Below are 24,490 nucleotides of genomic sequence, written 5' to 3'. Positions count from 1 at the left end.
CATTTCTTAAATGTCAGTACTATCCACCAGCTCCTAACTTTTGCACGGATGACTGCGCTGAGCTGTAACTCTGATTTGATCTCTCCTCCAGCTGCTTTACCAAACCGTCTGGCTTCTCCTTTCCTTCTGCAGCCTCCGCCTTAGCCAGACTCCAGCAGCTCCAAATTAGTCATCACTACACGAGGGGAAACAGGGGTAGCAACCTCCCCTCCCCCCCGAGACTGAGATTTATAGGAGTAGCCTTGAACGCCGGGCTGTTTCTCGTGGAGCCGAGCCCATCTTGTTTAAAGGGGGAGACGAGTTCAGTTGGTCTGAGCTCTCATCTGTGGTAGAGAGAGAGAGAGAGAAAGGCTGCAGGCGTTCTCATATCCATCCCACATACATGTCATTGTGATTTATTGAAAACTGTTTTCAGAGCTGATCCATAAAATTGCAGTGAAATTACACATTGAACAAAGTGTAATACATGGTAAATTAGAAGTTTGGACATTGAAACTACAAATATTGACTGAAAAAAGATGGATAATGGGAAGTTTCCCCCCCTCCGAATACTAACCCAGTCCAAGAGTCTCATCAGCAGTATTCAGCCAAGTTCAGGTAAATGATAGGCCTGTTGGCTGTGTGATCCAGCTGCTCCGCTTGTTTCTACACAATTATATTGTTATATAAAGCAGCTGCAAAGGAGCCTGTGTTCCTGATGGTATCACTTTGCAACCCCTTTAGCAGACAAATGTGTTATTATGCCAGTATCAGCAATCAAAGGGCCAATGTTAATACTTGGGTGACATTTTTCATGGCAAAATTGGTGTTGGTGGTTCACAGGATTCAACTTCAGCCAAAGACGAGGAGTTTATATACTTGCACCAAAGCCTCAAATCATCTCAGAACATCATTAATTCAGTACAAAACACTTGAAACTGCTTAGAAAGTACATTTCTCTTACCCTGTGGTGGAAAAAACAAAATCTTTTTCTGAAGTCAAAGTAACAATACCATAATGGAAAACACTCTTGCATTCAGAGCATAGAGCATATAGCTGCAGTCCAATTACTCCACATGCTGTTGGGTAGTTTAGACTGTAACAATGCCTCATAGCTTATTGGGTTGTTATATATATATATCTATAGATCTGTAGATCTATAGATATATCTATATCTAGAGAGAGAGAGAGAGAGAGATTTTTTTTTTTTTTTTGCATAAATGGCCATATTCTGCAAGGTAACTAGTAACTGCAGCTGTCAGATAAACACAGTGGAGGAAAAGCACAATATTTCCCTGTGAAATAGTGGAGTAAAAGATAAAGTCTCACAAAGTTTCAGTACCCCCAAATTGTTCTTAGGTGCAATGCTTCAGAAACTGTAGGTCCAGCTCTGCTTTTAGCCATCTGAGTTGGGTTTACCTGTGAGGAAGTTAAGGTGTCTTGGTTCAGTACAGAGCACAAAGATTTCATCCCAGAAGACAGTGATGTGCAGCATCTGGCCTTCTTTCAGTTTTCATTCCTGTGATAATATATTTGAAATCCCATCTCTCTTTCATCATGGGATGGAAAAGTGCATTAGTTACAAAACTGCTCATTGCCAATAGACTGGAGAGATTAAATGATCAAAGAAATCTGCCAGTTACTCAATGTACTATCTTTATGCGCAACTTGTAATTTTCAAATTAAATTTCCATGCAACATTTATCTAAAAACTGAAATGTTGCCATCAAGTTGAAAATCAAGTTCAAGTTGGAGGCAGACTGGTTGGCATCCCTGACCTGGATCTACTTTGTATTAAAAGCCACAAAAATGGTTTGCAAAGTGTCTCTCCAAACTATCAAACTATTTTATAGGGGTGCATTTCTATATCAGGTCAGATTGACTGGTTGAGAACTGATAGTGCTACAACTACATAAACATCATTGGGACATTAAAAAAGGGTGAGCAAAATCATCTCTCATCCAGTGAGTTTTAGTCTTGCATCTCTGTTGACATTTGCACAGCTTGCAGAATGCAGGTTTTGCAGCTGCAATGAGAAAATCTAAAAATGACTCGCTGTACTTCACTTGGCATCGCATTGTTGTGAAGCCAGGACAACAGACTTTATGCAGCTTTATGCAACTCCCTGTCATGGTTCTGCATGTTGATGGACTTTTTTGGACCAGTTGCTTTGCCCTGCTCTCATTATTTTCACCTCTGCCTTGTTAGTTTAGTTCCTTTGGTCTCCAACCCTTCTGCTCATTGTCCTATCCTGTCTCTTGTTTTCCTTCCATTTTCTGTCCCTACCTCCTCCCCAGCTCTATCTTGTCTCTGATCAGCTCCTTGTATATTCACACCTGTGTGTTTACCATCATTCCTTGTCAGTTCATGTCAGTCTGTGAATAAACAGCTACTGTCTTTAGTTCCAGTTGATGCCTGTTTTGCTCCTGCATTTGGGTTCACCTGCCCGCTGCAACTGTCCCACATTCATGCCATGACCTCCAGGAAAGTAGTTCTTAAAAGTTCTGTAACATGTCTTTGACATAAGTCATTTCATATTATTTCACCCACTGTTAGAGCAGGATAAATGGAAAATGGGATCCAAATTTTCCATTCATTTTTGCCATAGGATCCAGATTGTATGTATGTAGATTTAAGAGTCCAGTGCCAATGGTCAAAATATGAACAAAAAGTACAAACGGTAATGACAAGCATCTGCATTCACTAGTTAACTATAGGCTGGTGTGACTGTGGGAGACCAGCAAGGCCTCATAATGTGTGTTTTTTCACTGGACTTCAGTAGAAATTTAGTTACAAGACCATTTGTGGCTCTTTGACTCATCGAGGCTCATTAAGGTCAGTCATATTGTGATTTCTGCCTCTGAGAAAAAATCTTGTATAACCAAAACTAGAAGTGACTAACATCTTCTGTGGAAGTGCTGTGATGAAAACTAAGGGGTCATTACTGCATAGATATGAAGTAGTCGGGGCTTCACAGCTGGACCGACAGCTGCCAAATGTTCCCACAACAATCCCTCCCCTACTGCTTATCTGTCTGTCCATCCTCTCACTCCCACCAAACACACACACTCCATCTGATACCAAAAACATCTCAATAAGAAATAGGAGACCCTGCTAAAAAGCACATTTTAATTGTGTTGTTTTACCAAAACCACACAAGTGACAGAAATCTTCCATAGTGTGAAAGTAATGTCTGATAAAAACACAACTACAATACTGTACAACCTTTAAATCAAGATAAACGGTTACACACTGTTCCTCCATGGGCTGATTTGTGTCTCATGTTTCCATTATAAATAATAGTGGTGTAATTTGTTAAGTGAAGCGGCCGTTTCATTTCCTTGTTTTAAATTTATACCTGCCATCCTGCTGTCTAATGTGCAGATAATGATGGAATTTTCACTGTTGGCATGGTATGAACTGGAGCCAGTCACACGTCATGTACACACCACATGTCATGAGGGGTGAATCTAAAGCTTGTCTGTGTGTGTGACCATTAATCTGTGTATATGTGTGCACGTACCTGTGTGTGCCTGTGTGTGTGTGTGTCTCTATCCTCAGAGTGACCCCTGTAAATCAATGGATGCCGAATAACATAGGAAGTTTTGGGTTTCTACCTAATGAAACCACCTTTTACCTTAGGTTACCTTGGCTTTTACCTTACCTGACCTGACCTGACCTGACCTTACCTGTTACAATGGAACAGTGAGACTGTCTCCGCTCAGCCTTTGATTCCCAGTATCAAGTCTGCTCCACTGTAGTGAGTCTGCTGCCCACCAAATCACCCTCTTGTTTTGAAGTCATGAGATTTTGTATTACATGAAACTAGAGGTGTGTATATGTGATCATTTTAAAAAAGATAGTTTGAATTCCTTTCCTTAATACTTTGTATTTGCATTTGTGTTCTGTATCTCTAACTTCAGCGATGATGAATTGTAGAATTCTCCTCTCAGAGTCGTCCCTGATTGCTCTGTCTACATGAAAGTCGTCCACGTTGCTTTGACCTGTCTGTTGTCATCACATGAGCGCACCACACAATACACAACGGCCTGAGATTATGAGACCAGGAAAGGTGAGGAGGGTGCGCCCCATGTCCCAAAGTCATTCCGTGTCAGCTGCTAAGGTGGGGGTAAGTGGGCGTGTCCGGTCCCGTCCTGGGGGAGGCATCTGATTAGCTGGAACCCCTGACAGCAGCTCTCCCATGCTGCCGCAGTAGAGCAGGGAACGCATGGGCCACTTCTGGTGGCAGAGAGAGAGAGAGAGAGAGAGAGAGAGAGAGAGAGAGAGCACAAGGTCACTAGATCTTCATGATGAGACCCAGAACCAGGTGAAATTGAACCTGTGTTGGCATGTTGTTTTAAATTCTTGTGATGTCTTATCTATGTCACGCTAATAAGATTTAACTCCTAGATCTGTGACCAAGTCATGCAAACAGGTATGTTAGCTTTTGGTGGTGACAAACTATCTCACAAAAATGACATGCAAGAAAATGGAACGATGACTTTCTATTTTTTTGGTGATTTTGTTTTATTAAATGTTCAACCCATTTAGAGGGATATTTTTTTATGTCAATGGTGAATTATTAGGTTTTCCAAAAGTTATGGCTTTATAAGTTTCCACATTGTTTGCCAGGTTAATTGTCTGTGTAAGACAATTAACTTTGGTTTGTGCTGCGTTCAGTACCTGCCAAAACAAACCTGAATACATTTGATATTATTTAGTGTTAACATTCAGCAGTCTGTGTATAAAAGTTGCAAACAGTGGGTGTGATGATGACTGGGACTCCTCTCCTACCTTAACAGGATGGAAGTATCCGCCGGGCCTGGAGGGCAGACTGTGCTCAGTCAGCGCTCCTCCCTGGTCCAGTGTCTCTGTCAGGTAGGCAATGTAGTTGGTGGCCAGGACCAGAACATCCAGTTTGGACAGCTTGGTGTCTGGTGGCACCGAGGGCAGAGCGGCCTGCAGAGAGGAAGGCAGGTGAGACACACATGGGCTCAGTTTGCTCTCAAGTTCAAGATATCTTGGGTTGGTATTTTGTATGTCATGGAAATGGATTGGGATAATATAGGGCCCAGTGGTTAGACAGGTTAAAGTTAAGTTTGCTTCATTTGACATGGACTTTACAACAGCAGTGGAGAAGACTGATTGTCCAGTTAGATTTTTGCACATTGCAATGCAGCTGTTATTAGCAGCAGTGACTGAGGCCCATGTGCTGACTCCACCACAGTGGAGGTGTCTTGCAACAAATTAATGTCTGTCTCATAAACACACAGCCACGGGTTTGACACATGGACAAATAGCTCACAAAATCTGTCACCAACCATGTCATTAGACTAACTGTCCTGTTAAAGCAAAGCTGCAGGTTTGATCACCACAACAGACATGACTCTTATCTGACAGTCCTTGAGAAAGTCATTGAGCCCTCTTATCTGTTCACTTGTAAACCGCAGATATCTGTGGAGCAGCAGCCAAATGACAAAAATGGCAATGTAAATGTCACAGAGCTGGAGTTGTTGTCCATGTATTATTATTCTTGGTTAAATGCGGAATACTGTAACTATCAGATCAAGGACGCCAACACATCTCATTTTCTGAATTTCCTTTTTTGGATTGCTGTGCAAATCAGCCTTTGCCATCTAATTTTGCAATTAACCTCCACAGAAAACATTTTTGGGTTGAGGCAGAGCTTGACTGGATTTATTCCTGTAAAAGCAACGCATTGTGTCTTTAAACATTTTGTAATTTCAGTTTCATTTGGTTAATTTAATTAGGAAATGTTTTATCATACCTGTAGTGCAATAATTAAAGTAGCCTCTGGATCTTTTCTTTGCATAATTTTGCATACTTTGTACAAGAACAGTAACACGTGAGAAAGAATACACTGAGGTGCCAAAAAACAATGCACGCTGGGAGAGGCTGGAGCCTATTTCAGCATAAATTTAGTGGAGGGCTGGGAAACATCCAGGACAGGTCACAGTATCCATCATGTCAGAGGGAGTACTGAGGTCTACCTGTAGACTGTGGAAGGCCTGACGCAAGTTTCGCACACGGCTCCTCTCCCTGGCAGCATTTTCAGGGGAGTGCTGGCTCCTCAGCATCCTGGCCTGGACTGCAGACCCACAACCAGAACCAGAACCAAAGGCTGGACCTGAACTGGACCTGGGCCCACACCCGGATCCAGACTGCACATGGATCAAAACACATCTGTATCAGGCTTTTAGAGCTTGAAAAAAAAAAGAAACTGGACTCTTGCTAAATAAAACTTTCTTAAAAAGAACTGTTTCTTTCAAGTTTAAAAAGATATATCAAAGATGACACAGATCTATTCATTTAATTTTAAAAGAATTATAGTAAATAAGCAGTCTTTGACTATATAAATTAAGTGAAAAACATATTTTTACTCTCCCTAGAGAAAAAAAATAATCAGTTTCTCTCTGTGAATAAATTGGTGCATTTATCATTTTCAAATACTACTTCCCATGATGGCATGTCAGTGAAACGTGCAAAGTGAATGTGGGAAGAAGTCTGTGTCAACTAAACTTCACTGATGTATGTGTAAGATGATAAGGAGCATCAGTCACCTTCCTAGCCTCCTGTCAGATTATCATAGCCTTCAGTAGGATTAGTTGGAAGTACTAAATATCAAAACACAGTGTTAAAAAGTTATCTATGACAACTTCAAGGCACTAACAGATTAATAACAAAACTGGTAGCTTGTAGCCACTGAAACACACAGAGCATGGAAACAGCAAATCAAAGTATGCGGTGATGTTTGACTATATCCAAAGCAGGGCTGGGAACCTATTATAATTTCCAATATTTGAAATGTACCCGAGATGCACAGAAAATGTGGACACATCTGTTCAAAATGTATAGGCAGGAATATGTCATGAGGAGTAATCCAAGTATCTATTTTGAAATACATAAACTGACACTAACAGTTTCTCATATTATTTATTTCATGTGATTTTGTAACTTTTTCCTGTAAAGTGTCTTTGAGTGCCAATAAAAGTGCAATACAAATAAAATGTATTATTATTATCATTGTTGTTGTTGTTGTTGTTGTTATCAGTGTAATTTTGAATGTCTGTGGGTGGTTTTGCGCTTTGGAAAGTTCAAATGTGATAGTGTTCTATTCATATCTACTGAATCTGATTTCTCTTATACAGTAAAATCTATAACAAATAAAGGAGATTTATTATATAACCTGACAGGAGGAAATCACCCCCTCCAATCTCCCCAACACATTTACTGAGGGGGGGGTTTATGTCACAAGCCAGGCGAATAGTGGACAATGGATCTGTTTTACTTAATTTAACAGAGAGGATGTCACCACCCTCATCTGCCCCCTGTCCTGATGCATTTTGCCCATGGCAGCCACATTCTAGTGTATAAATCTGAGTATTGAACTGTGGAAAAATACTGCAAATATTCACAAATAGTGTACGCTTTTTTAATGAAAAGCTCCCTGATACACAAGTGTGGCCGAATGATACCATAGTTTTCCCTCCTTAAAATTTATGAGGTGATGTGTTGCAATATTTCCTGGAATGAAATAAATTGGACCATGTTGTTCCCACATCATTTTGTTTCCTAGGTTATTCTGGTATGTTCAAGTTATGATGAATGTTCGGCAGTATCCAACTGTTTGCCCAAAACCATTTATGGCTGCATTTGGTACACAGAGTTTTTGTGCACTTGCAATAATTCTTGGGTTAATGCACAAAACATGGCTGTTTTAAAGTATTGCTCCTTTTTTAACTGTGCAACCAAATTCTAATCTATTTACTGATTTATTTATTTGTCAATGTTTACCCAGCAGTTGAGATTTTGGACATATCTTGGTCACATGGAGTTGAACTGTCATTTAATTCGTCATGCAGAAGCAGGCAGACTCACCCACTTTCTTGGTTCCCGGCTGCTGCGTGGTGTGTGCCTGTTGCCGTGCAGCGATGCTTGGCTGCTGGCTGGGCAGGGCTGCAGGCTCTGTGGGTCCGCTGTGGTGCTGGAGACGAGCTGGTGGTCCACTGTGACGGACATGAGACCTTCCAGGGGATTCCCAGCCATGGATGCTGCAGAATCGCACCCTCCCAAACTGGTGTAACAGCCTTCCCTAACTCCTTTTTAAGTCTCTTGCCTAAATATAGAGTCCACTTTTGCTGGCTGGAAGTTTGATTTCCTTGTTCCAATTTCAGCGTGTCACTCTTTCCGCCTGACTTAATTTGACTTGATCAAGCTGTTATCAGTCACCCACTCCTTCTAGAAGTAAATATTATCTAATGAAGGCTTGGCATACCACAAAAATCATTTTCAAAGTGTAATACAGGCAAAACAGTGTTCATATTCAGACTGAGAAACAAGCACAGATAAGTGCTGTTCCAAAGTTCACCAGGCCCCAAAAGCACATCTTTGTGTTCCCCTGGTTCCAGCGAGGACCACCCCAGTTGAACACCTAGACCTCCCGAACAACTGATGAAAACTTGTTGCAGTCTCACCGACAGCTTCTATTTGTTTTCCTCCTGGCTGCTTCTCTGTGCATCACCGTCCATCCGGATTCCTCCAAGTCTGACCCTCTCTTTCTCTGCCTCCCTCCTTCTCCCTCTCTGCTTGTTTCCTTATCGGGTGAGGTAATGTGGGGATCTTCAAGTGGTCCTTATCTCCCCCGCCCGGTCGTGCTGATCCTCCCCTGGACGTTCGGCTGCCAAGAGGAGCAGGCAGGCAGGCAGGCTGGCCTGGGGGAGTGCAGGATTGGAAGGGTCTCCTGAGCCAGGGCACTCGGGGGCTTGGGAAACTCCAAGCTGCTCAGTCACAGCTGGACAGTGGTGGGACTGGGGGTTTTGAGGCAGTGAAACATCAAACATCACCAAAGGGAGGTGGTGGACATGAATTTTTGCTTGGCTGAAAACATTGGAGTAAATGTCTTGGGATGGAAGATCCCTGCCTTGGATATCATCAAAAAGACTGTCAGTAGCTTGAGAGGAGTTCTTGTAGCAATGTTGGACCCTGACACAGATATCCTTCCGACAAAGTGGAGCAGAGGAATTTTGACCTTCTTTTTTTTTTTTTTTTTTTTTTACATGCATACTTAAGTAGAAACACAAACACATATGCTCTCAGGCACAGTTCACTCAATAAGCTAGTACAAAAGCTAGTACAAAAAGTCAGTGACAGACAATACAGATGAGTCCACAACACAGCACACACTGTACATGTCAGGAATTCTGCAGCAGATGACTGGATCTTAAAAGGGAAATGATATGCAAAACAGGTCCTGGTCCAGAATCAAATCAAAGACACCAAAATCAATGCTCAACATCAACTTTATTTGGTCAAAAAATAATGTCAGGATATTATGTCGGTATTCAAAATACAATTTGACCTGCCATTTAGGTCATCTTGGAATCATATCAATCACTGCAATAGTGAAAATCCTGAATTACAAATCAAAAATGTAACATCAGATACTGCTGGGATTGTCAGTGAAAACAGTATTTCAGTAGCTCACTTCAAATTAGTCACAAAAATCTCAGTAGCTGAATTAAAAGTATTACAGGGTAAACATTCAATATAAAAAAATTGCCATTAATGTATGAGGGAAAAAATCTCTATACCTGATTAATCAATTGTTATCCAGTCTCTCAACTGGTTGATTTACCATTTTCACAGAATATTTGTCTAATTAACTTGATGATAGCATAGATGACATTATAATGAGTATCGATCATCATTCCAGTTTCTCTTCAGAGTTGCTAGTCTCACTTTCACTCTAAAGCTTAAGAAGTATGTTACAAGTACTAAATATCGCAGTACTGAGTATGAAAAAGATGTGTGTAAACTGGTGCCAACAGCTGCTTTTTGAAATTGCATCACAATCATTCACATAGTTGTAACTTCAGCCCCCAGCCACCGGAAGTCTTTTGAAACACCAAATCGCAGCTCCTAAATGAGAAACATTGTGATTTATATAAAATTATTTGGTTCTGTAGATAACTGATAATTTACAAAGCTTCAGCTTAAATATCATCAAACACAACTGTGGCTTCAGTAACACAGTGGTGTTCTGTTTCATGGATGTAAATGGTTTATCCAGGATTGAAAAAAAAAAAAAAAAAAAAAAACATAATGCATTTCTGAAAACTCGAAAAGGGTTTGAAATGGGTTTGAAATGGTAATATACAGAGGACACAAGGCCACTTCATGCATTGAAATGACAGAGCAAAAAAACATTTGATTTGCAATTATTTAGGTACAAGGCGATCATGTGGCAGGAGCGTGGCGGTGTTATCAGGAAGAGGAATGTCTGGCACATTCTCTACGCTGTCATCACAACAATACCAAGCGCTCCCTGACCTCCCATCTGGGGTAAACTAGATGCAAGACTACAAGGTTGAGGCAACTTTAAAGGAAGCCAAGCACTCAAACAAAAGCAACAGAGAGAGTGAATGGATGCTGGAGAGTCCATGGCACTGATTCCTGACCCTTTCAGCTCGTGGCCCTCCACAACATGATGCCTCCTTGTGACCCCTACTGCAGGGATTTCTCTTAACTTTGACGCCAACTAATATGATTTTTATTTTTCAATTTCAAATTATTCCACTTGATTAGTAACTGAATTAAGCTTAAACACTGCAAATACTGATTATTTTATAGGAAAGGCATCCATCTTTTTTTTTTTTTTAAATTGCCATTAAATCTATAGGTGAGAAATATTTTCTCACATTAGAAAAATTCATCTAATGACCCTGTGAATATAGTCTAGGTAATCTATTAAAAGCCTCAACCCCCGACCTGTTAGAATGCTCAGATGGGACTACAACTCTGAAACACAAGAGTTGCCATGATTTGTCTACAGGCAACAAGTTCCATTTGTTTGCATTTTTCTGTAATTCTGATAATTCAAGTTTTAAACGGTGAGAAAAAATGCACTCATCTCAGGGTTTTACAGGGGTTTTGGTCTTTCTGGGGAATCTACCGGCCTCCATTGTGGGAGATCGTATCACTTATTCAAATACTAACACTGGTCCACATTTTAGGTAATGTGCTTAGAAATTTCACTGGGAGAGCAACATTGTTTACTCAATCACACTTCATAAAGAAACACATCAAACAAGTCTTCACCCATAATCACAATGGACAATTTCAGTCCATCCAACAATCCACTCACAATCCACTGATTAACCAAAGCATCCATCATCCATATATTCATCGATCTGTTCATTCATCACTCAAACATGTGCCTATTTCTTCCTCTCCACTGCCTTGGTGAAGTTCTGGAGGTCCTGGGCCATTAGCTGGGGCTCCTCCATGGCAGCAAAATGGCCACCACGGGCCATTAGTGTGAAGGTCTTGAGTTTACGATACTTCTGTTCAACCCACAGCTTGGGTGTGTGCATCAGCTCATTGGGGAAGCAGGCATAACCAGTGGGCACATGCACGGGCATCCTGGGGAGGGAAGATGGTGTGTTAGTGTCAAGTTTAAAGGGATGGACTTTAGCCTCTAATTTACAATTACTGTGCCACCACACAGGAAAACATCCACGATCATGAGAGTGCCAAAAAACCCTATCCTTCTGAATCAGTCCATCAGCAATTTACTCTCACTTTAATAATTAAGAAGTGCCTGGAAAAGCTGTCGCTAAATTCATTCTTTGAGTTGTCGGGCCACAACTGGATCCCCACCAGCGGCCCTACGAGGTGAAATGGGGGACCGATGGTGTGGCACGTTTCCTCTCTTCCCTCTTAGCACATTTTGGGCCCTATCTTGCGCCAGACTCCCTAAACCCGCTATTTGCGGATTTAGGATTTAGGAAGAGGCGTTCCCCCGTAAAAGTTGCTATCTTGTGCACCTCCCGCTATCCGCAAAACACCTCCGCTACCCGCTATATTATGCATAGGCGTGTTTTGGGCGTTACGCCAGTTAAACCAATCAGTGTGCCAGGTGCCATTGCCTTTAAGGGCAGGATGCGCTATCCTAAATCCTAAATCCTAAACCCGCAATGGAGAGGGAGGTAGATTTTCTCAGGGGTTCTACTGAGGCTAAAGCAAGTTGGCTTTATATATATATACATATTATATATTATATTATAGGCGAGTTAATTCAGGAGGTGGAGCCACATGTGTCCAAGTGGACGTGTCACAAGGTTGTACTGATTGAGTAAAATCCCCGGGTCACACCACACACACACAAGAGGCGGAGGTGGAACTATGTGTAAACTAATTTATTGACAAGGTAGATTGGGCAAATAAAATATTAAAAATAAAAATATAGCACAGCTGCTGGCTTATGATAAAACAATAAAACGTGCTGGCGTAAGTGTCCAATTAAAACAGTCTTTCCTCTAAACAGTCTATATGAGTAATATACTCAGTCCATTCCGGCGGCGTCCCGGTATCAGTCCGACCGTGTGCGTGGCGAGGCTCCGTCGGGGCGCGCGTTGAAGCCGCCTGGGCGCGCTCTTGTTAAAGCCCAAACTTTAGGGATAGCGGATAGCGGGTGGTCAGGACCACCCGCTATCCGCTTTCCCTAAAGTGTGTGCGCAAGATAGCAACTTTAGGGATAGCGCATGAAACACGCCCACGGACACACCTCCAGGCGTAAATGATGCAGTCGGCATAACGGATAGCGGGTGGCGCAAGATACCGTTTAGGGATAGCGGAAGTTCCTAAATCCGCAATTTGCGGGTAGCGGGTAGTGGCAGCGGATAGCGGGTGGCACAAGATAGGGCCCGTAGAATCACCAGGGTTCTCCCATATAGACAGACTTCAAGATGTAACAATAAACGTTGCCACCAAGGATTCTCTGCCACCCCCAAACTCAGAGCACTTCCAGTTGCACGCCACCTTCTGCCTCTATTCTACAAGAGCAGAACCGAGCCCCTCCTACTCTACTGCTCCCACTGCTACTTCACCATGAGAACAGCCCCCAGCAACAACAACATCATCTTTATTACACACAGTGGCCTCCAAGATTATCAGCCTCTGCACCCCCTTCCCGTCAGACCTCAACAACAAAGCCGTCATATGCAAAGTACCAGCACATGACCCCATGCACCCACTCAGACCATTTCTCTGGAAAAGGGCATGCTTTGGCAGGAGCTTTGTTGCCTTTGTTAATGTGGCTGTCAACAAGCTCCCACATCACACACCATGCTTAAATGCACTCTATCTATCTATCTATCTATCTATCTATCTATTGCCTTAAAATTGTTTAAGCTGGGACATGAATTACTTAATTACAATGAGTTTTGGCGTTCTCATTTATCATGACTGCCTTCTGATCTCTGTTATTTTTAATACTTTATATTCAAATATAATCAAACATATAACATTATGACTAACATGCAGCTGTATCACATTAAGCCATGTCACTTTACAGTCCAGAGGTCTGGTCTGCTTCATTGATTTCTAAGCAAATCCTCTTGCAACACTTACAAAAAGATGTTATTCCATGATTACTGTGGAAACTAGACTAGACTAGTTTTTGGTGGTATCCTGTAATAAAATGATTTAAAATAAATCAAATCATCCCTGAAACACTGGGGTCTTGAAACACTGGTGTGGCTTATTTTGCAATGACTGGCTTCAGTGTGCATTGTCCCTTAGCGAGGCCCTGAGTGGCTCATGGCTTTCAGTAAATGGTGGTAACAGACCACAGTGATGATAAAAGAATGTCAATCCCACCAATCCTTTGTTTAAATAAGTAGATGTCAGTGAAAATTAGATGTTATTCTTCTGCAAAGAAATATGGGTCTTGTTTGACAGCTAAACAAAGAGGCTGTTCAGAGATGTTTAAATTAAAATGTTAGACCCCGGTCTGCAGGCTTTAAATGTGAATCAGTATATACAACTCCATTTTCTGAGGATAAATATCTTCAATAAATAGTTCACTCAGTATGAGGACAAAGATACCTCATTTGATTTTAGGTATTCTGAGTTAATATTGTTATTATTTTTTAGACTCTGGGATGCCACTCACTTAGCGTGAGGCTGGTCAAAGCCAAAATTTTCCTTGTAGAACCTCATGGATGAGATGATGCAGCCAGAGGTCCAGTAGATCATCACGTTCGTCAGCAGGTCATCCAGAGAGAAATTCCTGAAAGGCAACACAGGCAGCATGAGTATGGCAGACTTCCACAATGTCTGTCCATAACTACTCCGACCGCACTACTTATCATAAATACAACTGCTACTAATGATAATAATAATGAAAATACTTATGTGCATGTGTACTTATTATATCTTTGTGCAATTATAAAACAATCTGACACTGATAATAGAAGTGGGCTTCAGTGAAAGATATGCTGTAATAACTCAGTAAAGCAAGACATTTAACTGGATGAATGCCTTAATGGCAAATGAAGAAAGCTGCATTGATGTCAGCATTGATTCTGTTCAGTTCTTTTCTATTCTACTCTATTCTATTCTATGTACCTGGTCAGTCCTCCATCCTCCAGGTTCCTAAAGTCGTGGTTGGTCCATGTGGAGAACTTCTCCATAATGTAGGCAGCCAGACCAACTGGGGAGTCATTCAGTCCTCGCCCTGAGAGGAGATAAAGTGAAGGAACTCAAAATAATATCAATAATTATAACGATACGTCAAGTTATAATGTCCTAAGTGCAAATGTTGATTAATGTAAATATGCGTCCACAACAGTATGCTTGTTGTAAGGATGCAGGACCCAAAACTAGCAATTATTATTATCATTCTGCATGGACTACTTTGGGATTCCCTAGCCTGTGGGCCCTATTTGAAAATTCCTGGCATTACAATGCCATAGACAGTTGCTCCCATTAATCTTAGTCAATTACTGTCTTTTAACCCCAATATCACCAGGCAAGAAGACAAAGAATAAATTGGCTGGTTAATTGCTGCAGTGAGAGGAGCTGTACATGCACACATTCATCTGGGAGCTGAACAGACCATCCTCTGTTGGCCAGCGATCAACACTACAAGAGCAGCTGGGAGTGAAATGTATTGTGCAGGGGTAATTTGACAATATTTGTTGAGGGAGGAGAGAGATCAGCACTCTACTGGGCATCTGAATGTTATTTGGTTGCAGTGTTGCTGATCTAGGGATTAGAGATCACTTAACTGTCTTTCCCATGTCTGTAAGATGCTGCTCTTGAGTCCTTACCCACAGTGTCAGGTTTGGTGGCCTGAATGTGCATGTAGCCAGACTCTTTCATGGTCTCCACCACCAGTTTCTCCATGCAAGGGTAGAGGCGCTTAACATCTATGTCAGTGAAGCCAAACAGCTTGGGGAAGCGGCGGCCGAGCATGATGGACAAAACCATGGGCAGCCCCGGCTTGGAGGGAGGAGCAAAGTTCAGGTGCAGGCCTTTAACTATCCTGAAGAATGCAAAAAACATCTTGACACTTGTTGGAAAAAACAGAGCGACACAGCTACACATTACTCAAGGAATTGCAAAGATAAGCTTATTAGAATTATGGGAACTACAGTAGTTTGTCGTGTGTACTGTTGCTGTAATTGTGCCTGTGTGTTGTGTATGTGTCTGAGTGTGTGTTGGGCAGGGTGGTTTACAACTTCAACTCTATACTCGGTTTTGCAGCACCTTTCCTGTTGTCATGCATGCATAGCAGATTTAGTTCCACTCAAAGGCTCTAGGTGTTGTTTAAAAGGTTGATAAGCCTTATAAAATGAGAACTCCTTGTTGTCAATCTCATAGAATGGAATCAAATGGGACAGCAAGGTTTTTATTTCAATGTCCGTCTTTGATGTACATGCTAATAGGTTAAATGCATGCAGCCTCTGGGACTAATTGCCTGATTCATTGTAAAGGCAATGGTAAAGTTTATTCCAAGTGTAAGGAGAGTGTGTTGGATTTCTCTCTTGACTTTAACAACATAAAATAACTTGTCACAGATTTTATTTCAGGTGTCTTACTTGGGCTCCATCTGAGCCATGTTGGTGGTGACCAGCCAGCCCCAGTCTCCTCCATGAGCGTAGAACTGCTGGAATCCCAGACGCTTCATCAGTTTATGGAAAATACGGGCCGCGCACACCGAGTCAAAACCTTCAATAGTCACAGAAACACATTCATTCTCATACATGTGGAGTCTGAAATTGCAGTATGATTATACCACACAGTTTCTGGGAATCTTTGATTTCTTCCTCACAGTCACCATTAACAGTGCTGAGGAGTACCTATCAGCATCACTACCACATTTATTTAGTCATTAGAGTAAGTATAGTAAACAAATGCCACCATCACTGAGACGACTGGCAGCTTCCACTGTCTCCACGATGCACTTCCCTCTGTGTCAATAAGTCAGATTAGGCAGGAAGTCTGCTGTGAGTGTTTAATTGCACAAACACAACCAAAGCTTTCAGAGTTTATAACAATAACAGATGGGAGAGCAAGTGAAAAGGCTATGAGCAAATCACTTTGAACATATATTACTTCTTCAAGAGAAAACCTTTGACTGAAGTAGTAACATCCTATTTGCAACTAGAAGTGATGGACTTTCTCAGAAATTAGTCTTTAATTAGAGAACAACTAGCACAAGATAGAGACTACCAGTCCTCTCAAACCATGGTTTCAAGTACCACAATTAATTTGACACTGGATATAGATTGAAATTACTAAACAGTGATTGATAATTCTCAGTGTCAACATTAGGGGCTCTAGTTTCCCGGCGCAGCGCGGGGTGGCGCAGTGAGGCGAACCCCGCGCAGAGCTAGTTTCGACCGGCGAAGCGGGAGAGGCGGACAGTGTCCAAGTTTCGCAGGCGGAGGTTCGCCGAGATGGGAGTGGCGGCGCAGCGGGGGGAGGTGCCGACAGATTCGGCTTGGCGTAGTGACAGTTTCGTGCTAAAAGGCTTCGCCGAGGTGCGCCAAAAGCTCGCCATCTGAAACCACGTCTCCTTTCAGCGCAAGGCGGAGCGGAGCTGGCGCAGTGGAAGTTTGGCTGGCTGGCGCACATTACCAAAACCTCACAATCAGCACAAACGGTGCCAATCTCCTTTGATCTGACATCAGCTGTGACGGGACAGTTGATATGGAGATATATGTATGTGCTGATTGTGATCGTAGTATTGAATAGTGTTTTTTTCGGTATTTATTGCATCGTTCATGTGTCTGACATTCCGGAAGCCTGCCTGTGAGGTTTTGGTGACGTGTCCGCACTGCTCGCCGGTCTCCGCTCCGCGCCTGTCTCCTGAGCTCCGCTCCGCCCGCGGCAATAGACCTCCATGTCAGCTGTGTAAACTTTCATTACGCCTTCACGCAGCGCATTTTAAAGGCAAGGACAGGGGCTCATTTGATTGGTTACATGTGAATCGGCTGTGTCAAACCCACTCCATGCCTTCTCTCCTCCCCTCCGCCGGTAGGAGGGATGGCGGAGTACTTGCGCCACCGAGAACGGCGTGCCAAACTTGGAAAATCCGCCTGGCCACACCCAGTTGGCAAAGCGCATCTGCGCTACGCCCCCGCCTCGCCTGGTCTGCGAAACTAGAGCCCTAGATGTTATTGAGGTCTGCAAGGAAAACCTCCAGCTTCCCTGACTGACCTTTCTTCTGTGGGGCTTCAGAAAAGCCATAGCCTGGTATGGAGGGACACACCACCTCAAACACAAGGTCGTCTGCATCCGATGGCTCCGTCAGCAAAGGAATCATCCCATAAAACTCATAGAAGGAGCCGGGCCAGCCATGGACCATTATCAGTGGAATAGTGCTGGTTCCCTCCGGTAGGTTCTTGGGCTTCACATGCACATAATGGACATCAATGCCTGAAGAAAGATCAACAAGACTAGGTCAAAACCTAGAATATGGCTAGATCACAACTACATTCAAAAAGCAGCTTTTCTGATCTCGGCTCCATGAACAGTGGCTGTACCGCATGCACATATATGCACACACACACACACATTAATATACACACTCATTACTCCTTATAGACACATTCAGCACACAGAAGGAAGTCCCACACATGCCTCACCATTCTTGCCAAATTTAGCCATAACTATGTATTACTTATTAAGTCAAACATCATAGGGTATTGTTAACTTGCAGGTTTAAACAACTGCTCTTCATATATGTAAATTGGTCCAATCAGACTGTGTGTGTGTGTGTGTGTGTGTGTGTGTGTGTGTTTATCTGTGCTATAAACTTGGAATAAGCTCCACTGTGTCAATTCATTTCAACAGAGCAATGGCCAATGGGGAAACTCCAACACAAGCAACAGCCATCACCATTACTGCCCGGCCACCTTCATGTTCACTAGTGACGTCTTTGGTCGGCCAACCAATCGGGCTGGCCCTGCTGGTCCACCCAAAAAGCAAGAACAGAATCAACTGGATGCAAATCACGCAGATGAAAAATGAAAGATTGGAAGCTTGAGGGCCTTCCTATTCAGCCGTAAGACACCACATGACAACTATTACACTACATGTTTTACTGATTATGCTACACATAAACAGAGCACTGAGAGACATATTCAACCTGGAAAATTAATGGAGTATATACCACACTTCAAGTCTGGCAGTGTTGTTGCCTTGCTCAACCCACTGAGCTAAATTGGAAATTTAACCAAACCCTCTGGTAATGTTAGCCTCACACTCTGCAGTTTTTTGTCCATAAATGTGCCAGCGGTACAGCCTCACCTTCGATGTTGGTTTTGAAGTGGGGGTACTGATTGAGTTTGTCCACTTGTCTCCTCCAGTCAAAGTCATTTCTCCAGTATGACACCACTTTCTGCAGGTACTGGGAGTTGAAGCCGTAATTAAACTGGCTGTCCTCCAGAGAGGGAATGGGGCGCGTCTGGTCTATCCTCATGTACAGGTCCTGAGGGAAGAGGAGGGTAGATACAATATGGTGGGGGCTTTTATAACTTTTTTAACAATATAACAAACTTCAGCTCTGCTTAGGATCAATGTCACATGTCCACCTCTCCATTTCATTTTTTGTTCTCCCCAGTCCTTCCTGTTATTCTGTGCTTAGTGCTGTCAAATAGAGCCAAAAAATACATGAAAATATTTTTAAGAGCATGATGGTAAATCTGACCTCCAGCTCTTTGTCGCTGGTGCTGACTCTGTACGGACGGATGGTTAAGTCCTCCCCGTCATCTGGGGGCGCTCCGACCCCCCACCAACCATCCTCCGTCTTCAGAACCTGAGTCTTGCTCCTCTGAACCAGGATAAAGATCAATCCTGCGATCACAAGGCCAAGCAGCACCTCGATGAACATGGTGCTGATGTCTTCGCCGAGAGAGGGACAGATGGATGGAGGAAGCCTGGGAGGGGCCAATGATGAAATGAGACAGAGAGACAAAGATGATAGAACTACATAACATGACCAAGCGAGAATTTGTTATTCTATTATGTAATGGACATCAAATTTGATGTAAATGTCATTTTACATAAAATCATACTACATGCCATGATTTAGCCTTTAAATGAGAGAGGGTATATACTTATGCTCCACAACCACGACCTTATCTTAGTTGTCAGATAACATACATAGCCACAGTGCACATTTCAAATCTGAATACATTATTGAGTAATCTCCCATTATTTTTCCAGCTACATCTAACTGATTTAACAATTAGTCTATAAAATGTCAAGAATAACAACAAATGCCCATAATAAGTTACTGGAGGCCAAGATGATGTCATGAAATCCCTTTTACTTAGAAATATTTAGTCTGAGCAGCAGCCAAAAACACCCAAAGTGTTTGTTTTGAAATGACATGGAGAAAAACAAGTGAATCAAGTACTTGAAAAACAGCAACCAGAAAATGTTTGCTCTTTGTATGTGACATTATTAATTAAATTCTGGCTATTTCTGCCAATTGACTAACTGATTAATGAACTAATTACTTCAACAGAATGCTTTGCATGGATTGGAGCTATAATGTGATGTTCACCAGGCTAAAAATGTATGAAAGCCTAGGATTCCACTCAGTTTTACCAATTATGATGCAAAGTGTCTGACACGGCACAATAATTCCCTTTTGCTGTGAGAACCTCTATCAGTGACACATAGAATTTGAGTCTGGAGCATGAGGACTTAATTAACCAGGAATTTACGGAAAAATGCAGCACCAGTCAAACAACAGTGTCCCCGTTGTTGTGGTTGTTGTGGATTTCCCCGTATAGCCAGCTGAAAGGATTAGGGTAGAGAATGGGGCTGACAAGGCCCTGCAGTCACACCTCCTGAAGGCCAGCACGACGGCTGCATGACAAAGCTTTTCTCTTTCAGACACAGCTGCAATCATGGAAATAAAATTTAAAAAAAAACTCCTGTCCCATTCGATTCTATTCTATGTGACTGACAACCTGGAGTTCACATTTTGAAAGGCTTAAACCCTTTTAAACATCACCTAGAAACTCTGAGTGGAGCTAAATCTGCTATGCATGCATAACAGAAGTGCTGCAAAACTGTGTACAGAGTTGAAGCAGAGACCATGAAACTAGGCTCAGACATGGTGCGTGTGTGTGTGTGTGTGTGTGTGTGTGTGTGTGTGTGTGTGTGTGTGTGTGTGTGTGTTTGTTTTCTAGAAAAGCCAGAGGGCTTTCAAAATTAACAAGCCAGGCTATGCAAACCGCCCCCTGTCCAAACACACACACACACACACACACACACACACACACACACACACACACACACACACACACACAGCAAAAGTGAAGCCCAGCTTGAACCGTGTAACTAATGATGTTATAACACAGCACAAACTCTAATGTATTTAATTTTATTTAATTTGCCTCCTCTCCTTATTAAGGCAATCAACATGACAAAGAGTTAGCTTCACATCAACTGTCAACCTGCCTTAATCCCAGGCAGCGTTAGCTAAAAGTACCAACACACGCTACTTTTAAAGTTAATTCGCTGTTATTAGTTAAAGTTTGCTTATGTTTCTCGATCAGAAAACATGTTTAGTGCATTAAAATGTGGCTTTGTGTTGTCGTGCTGCCCCTTGACCGACATTCGTCAACAATCGCGACATTAACTTCGGCTATCGGAGAGTCATGTCAGTTAGCACAAAACCAATGGCACTGATCGCTGGGTTGTACAACAAATACAGCTTAGCAGTCAGGAAAATGTAACCACATTACACAAAACAGAAGGAGTTTAAGATGATTTAGTTACCTGTTTTCTGGCTCTGTGAGGTACAACAGCAGCGACGACACCTGGAGCTCCTCCGCCTCCGGACCTGCCCCCTGCTCTGAGGCCAGCGGCTGCGTCCTCCGCCCCAGCCCGGCCCGGATCACTCTGCCTGAGCTATTTAGAGAATTAAAAAAAAAAAAAAAAAAAAGAAAGAAAACATTTTGGGCATAAAAATAAATGACAAAACTTTTCGGAATTTTAAACAAAATGAATGATGGGACATGTCGTTTTTTGCGTGACGTATGTGGAGATAGAAACTTTGACTGCTGAATTGGATTAATTCATTAATTAAAAGATAAATAAAAAATATCATTCCATTGTTGTCTATACACCCTGAATGCACAGACAAGAAAAAAACGTGTAAAAAAAAAAAAAAAAGAAAAAAGAAAAAGAAAAAAGTAATATTTCTGGAACTGTTTAAGTAAAGGAGAACTTTAAATGACATTAAAAAATTTTATAGCCAAAAATTTAGAGAACTGGGTTTAGAAAGAAGCTGCTCATACTGTTAGAGGCGCATTACCTGAAGTTCACATGAAAGCAAATCAAAATCAGCACAGCTTTTTAGTTGCTGACAGTACGGGTATAGCATATAGTAAAACTGAATTTGGAAAAACTTACCCAATGCAAAGCTATATTTAGGTACACATATACTCTCAGTGGCCACTTTATCAGGTCCACCTGTACAACCTAATACAGTTCAGTGCAAATTCTTGCAAACCATACCTTTTTTAATAGTTTATAATGTTCAGTTTTTGGTGACATTGTGGAGTATGCAAATTTAACTCTGTGTTTATTACTGAGGTTGTAGCTTGCAGAGGTCTTGTACTGAACTACATTATATTCAGAGGTGTTTCTAATTTTTTGTCCTTCCTATTTACATACACATGCTGGGGACAGAATAGTAGAAACACCTCTGAATAAAATGCAGTCCAGTACAACAGCGCTATGAGCTCAATGCCAAACATAGAATTGAATGAACACCTATATTACTTGGACAAAAAGAAAACTGAGCATTATATATATAGTTTTACATAAATTATATGATAAAAAGGATATCTTTGCCCAATTAGATTATAATGGGACCTGTCTTGAAAGCAGTAGCCACTGTTTGCTAGAAACATCGCACAGCTGTTACTTAAAAGTTAAACCAGCATAGCACACACGATATTGCAGTACATTTACGATAGGTGATTAGTTTCAACATGTAGTCCTTACACAACACCACCATTTCAAGACAAAAGAGATACTGGGACTTCTGGGGTAAATAAACATTTATTGAACATGAAACAGTTATTTTCAGTAGATGAAAATGGCATTAGAGGTGTGGGGGGTTTTTCAATAGCTTTGTAGAAGGTCCCGCTTCATTCATGTGGCACGTGGTCTCTGTGATGAACACAACTCTCCATGTATGAGGAGGAAGAACAAAATGAAAACTACCGTGATGATAAAACTGAAACCTAAGGATCTATACGGATGTACACATAAGTACATGCAACATCTTCGTCAAGTCCGTCTTAAAACCGAAAATAAAAGCAAGCTCTTCTAAAGAACTCAAGGTGCCGAATCTGCTGCTTCCCACATCTCTTTCCATTACCCCATCTTCACCCTATATTTAATTTTCCTGGCTGCTCACACTGGCCTTAATACACACATGTATGATCAGGGATGTGATCAAAATGCAGAAAAACAGGAGGACAGGATTCTTAATTTAAAGGTGTAGGAAAGTGTCACAAAAAAAAAAAAAATGAAATCCTGCAGGAGAGAAAAAAAAAAAAAAACACATCCCTGACGATATTTAACCAGTAAAGGCAGCCAGGTGGAATCTCATCCCAACAGCTTGTCTCTCCAACTCTGCCGCCATGCAATCCAACGGTTTTGTGCTCTCGACAACCGAACGCATCCAGATTCTGATCTCAGTCCAGGTGCTCCAGAAGGTCAGGCCCTCTGAAACGTCTCAGTCTGTCTCCATGGCGCCGCTGTGCGTCTCCTTGGATACCATGAGCCGCATCAACTTGCCGTGGAGCTTCTCGATCTTCTTCACATCCTGGGCCTGGTCCGTCTTGTACTGTAAACACTGTGGGGAGGGTCAGAGGCTGAGTGATGGCAATGCAGAGACACCTTCACATGAAATAAACCTTTTAACATGACAAGGTAACAATAAATCAGGATGACATTGACATTCCCTCATCCACTTTCTCTCCCTGAACATAACTAAATGTGTAATTCACACATTAAAATTGGTGTTAAAAGCGGGCAAAATGCTGTCCTTTGCAGAAATTAATACTGGGCATGAATTTTAGCAAGAAACACATAAAAGAGTCCAAGTCTTTTCTGAGTCCACTGGTCATAACTTTTACATGTTTTATACAATGGTACCGAGAGTAAAATGAATGAGGAGTCACATATTTACACACAACACACACACTTTTCTTTTTCATACAATTTTTTCCAACTTATCATTTAATTCTTATCTTGAGAATTTGAGCAACTGAGCCAATAAAATATGCCTGATTCTGATACTCATGCACCAAAACCAATGCTGTGTCCGATATTGGGCTCACACAGATTACAGAATCTTATTACAGGTTTTCCCCGGAGGAAAAAGCCCTGCAAAAGATAAAAGATGCCAAACTTTTCACCAGGACTCCGGTTTTGTTGGCACCAGTGTAAACACAGAGCTCAACACTAAATGTCACTCCATTTAAAACAGATATTTAACTCATCGTGTCACCTACCACCGCGTCGTCGGTCACTTTAATACACAAGTTGCCATCGCAGTGTCTGTACTTGAGAACCACTCTGACCTGCAAAAAAACACACGTAAGTTAATTTAACTTGTGGATAAATTCACTTAAACGTTCAAACAACAACATTAGCCCTCAGTGCAATTTGTTGTCGCGGTGCTAGCAAACAGTAAGAGCCGTTTTAGCTAGCCGCCCAGCCAGCTAGCACTCCAAACTAGCAGACGGGGCAGAAAAGTGTGTGTTCACCTTCATGGGATCTGTCAGGTACAGTTTTTCCGCTGCACGGGAGAACTCCTCCCATGTCTGATAGTAAGGCATTGTCACAAGGAAACAGAAATGATATTATTTACAACAATCTGTTTGAATGTGCCGTTCACGCTTGCTAACTTCGGAACACCACATCAGCAGCAGCGTGGAGCCAGCCAATCAGCGTCCAGAGAATCTGCCGTTCTTAGAACTTCCGGTTCACGCATTCAAAATAAAAGCATAATCTACCACATGCAGCAACAAACTTATGACACTGTTTAGGACATTAACACAAGTAACAGCTGAGATAAAGTGGTGTATGCAAATATGAAGTAGAAAAGTTGCCAAAACAAAAACAAAGGCAATATTAAAAATCAGTGTTACTGCTGATTTTG

General features: G+C 41.9%; 3 protein-coding genes across 4 annotated transcripts; all 3 read right to left on the bottom strand.

The window, feature by feature from the left end:
* Positions 1-3,121: 3,121 nt before the first annotated feature.
* Positions 3,122-8,503, bottom strand: tcf23 (transcription factor 23). Of its 2 annotated transcripts, none has more exons than XM_030047410.1 (4): positions 7,879-8,503; positions 5,991-6,161; positions 4,774-4,938; positions 3,122-4,218 (listed from the first exon to the last, which is right to left on the bottom strand). In XM_030047410.1, the coding sequence occupies exons 1-4, from the start codon at positions 8,044-8,046 to the stop codon at positions 4,081-4,083; spliced, it is 642 nt and encodes a 213-aa protein (XP_029903270.1). In that variant the 5' UTR covers positions 8,047-8,503; the 3' UTR covers positions 3,122-4,080. The 2 variants fall into 2 exon arrangements, with proteins under 2 accessions (XP_029903270.1, XP_029903271.1); XM_030047411.1 differs by having other exon boundaries at positions 3,122-4,215.
* A 778-nt stretch (positions 8,504-9,281) lies between these two features.
* On the bottom strand, positions 9,282-21,188 carry ephx1 (epoxide hydrolase 1, microsomal (xenobiotic)). Its single transcript, XM_030047823.1, has 9 exons — positions 21,088-21,188; positions 19,001-19,229; positions 18,601-18,781; positions 17,509-17,727; positions 15,885-16,014; positions 15,114-15,328; positions 14,410-14,518; positions 13,955-14,071; positions 9,282-11,421 (listed from the first exon to the last, which is right to left on the bottom strand). The coding sequence occupies exons 2-9, from the start codon at positions 19,181-19,183 to the stop codon at positions 11,217-11,219; spliced, it is 1,359 nt and encodes a 452-aa protein (XP_029903683.1). The 5' UTR covers positions 19,184-19,229; positions 21,088-21,188; the 3' UTR covers positions 9,282-11,216.
* A 1,170-nt stretch (positions 21,189-22,358) lies between these two features.
* On the bottom strand, positions 22,359-24,286 carry srp9 (signal recognition particle 9). Its single transcript, XM_030047949.1, has 3 exons — positions 24,096-24,286; positions 23,841-23,909; positions 22,359-23,179 (listed from the first exon to the last, which is right to left on the bottom strand). Exons 1-3 carry the CDS (start codon positions 24,165-24,167, stop codon positions 23,060-23,062), a joined length of 261 nt encoding a protein of 86 aa, XP_029903809.1. The 5' UTR covers positions 24,168-24,286; the 3' UTR covers positions 22,359-23,059.
* Between the last annotated feature and the right edge of the window lie 204 nt (positions 24,287-24,490).

The sequence above is a fragment of the Myripristis murdjan genome, chromosome 24, assembly GCF_902150065.1.
Source record: "Myripristis murdjan chromosome 24, fMyrMur1.1, whole genome shotgun sequence".
In the NCBI taxonomy this organism is placed as follows: domain Eukaryota; kingdom Metazoa; phylum Chordata; class Actinopteri; order Holocentriformes; family Holocentridae; genus Myripristis; species Myripristis murdjan.
The sequence above is the reverse complement of the archived record's forward strand: the minus strand, read 5'-3'. Positions and strand labels throughout refer to the sequence as shown.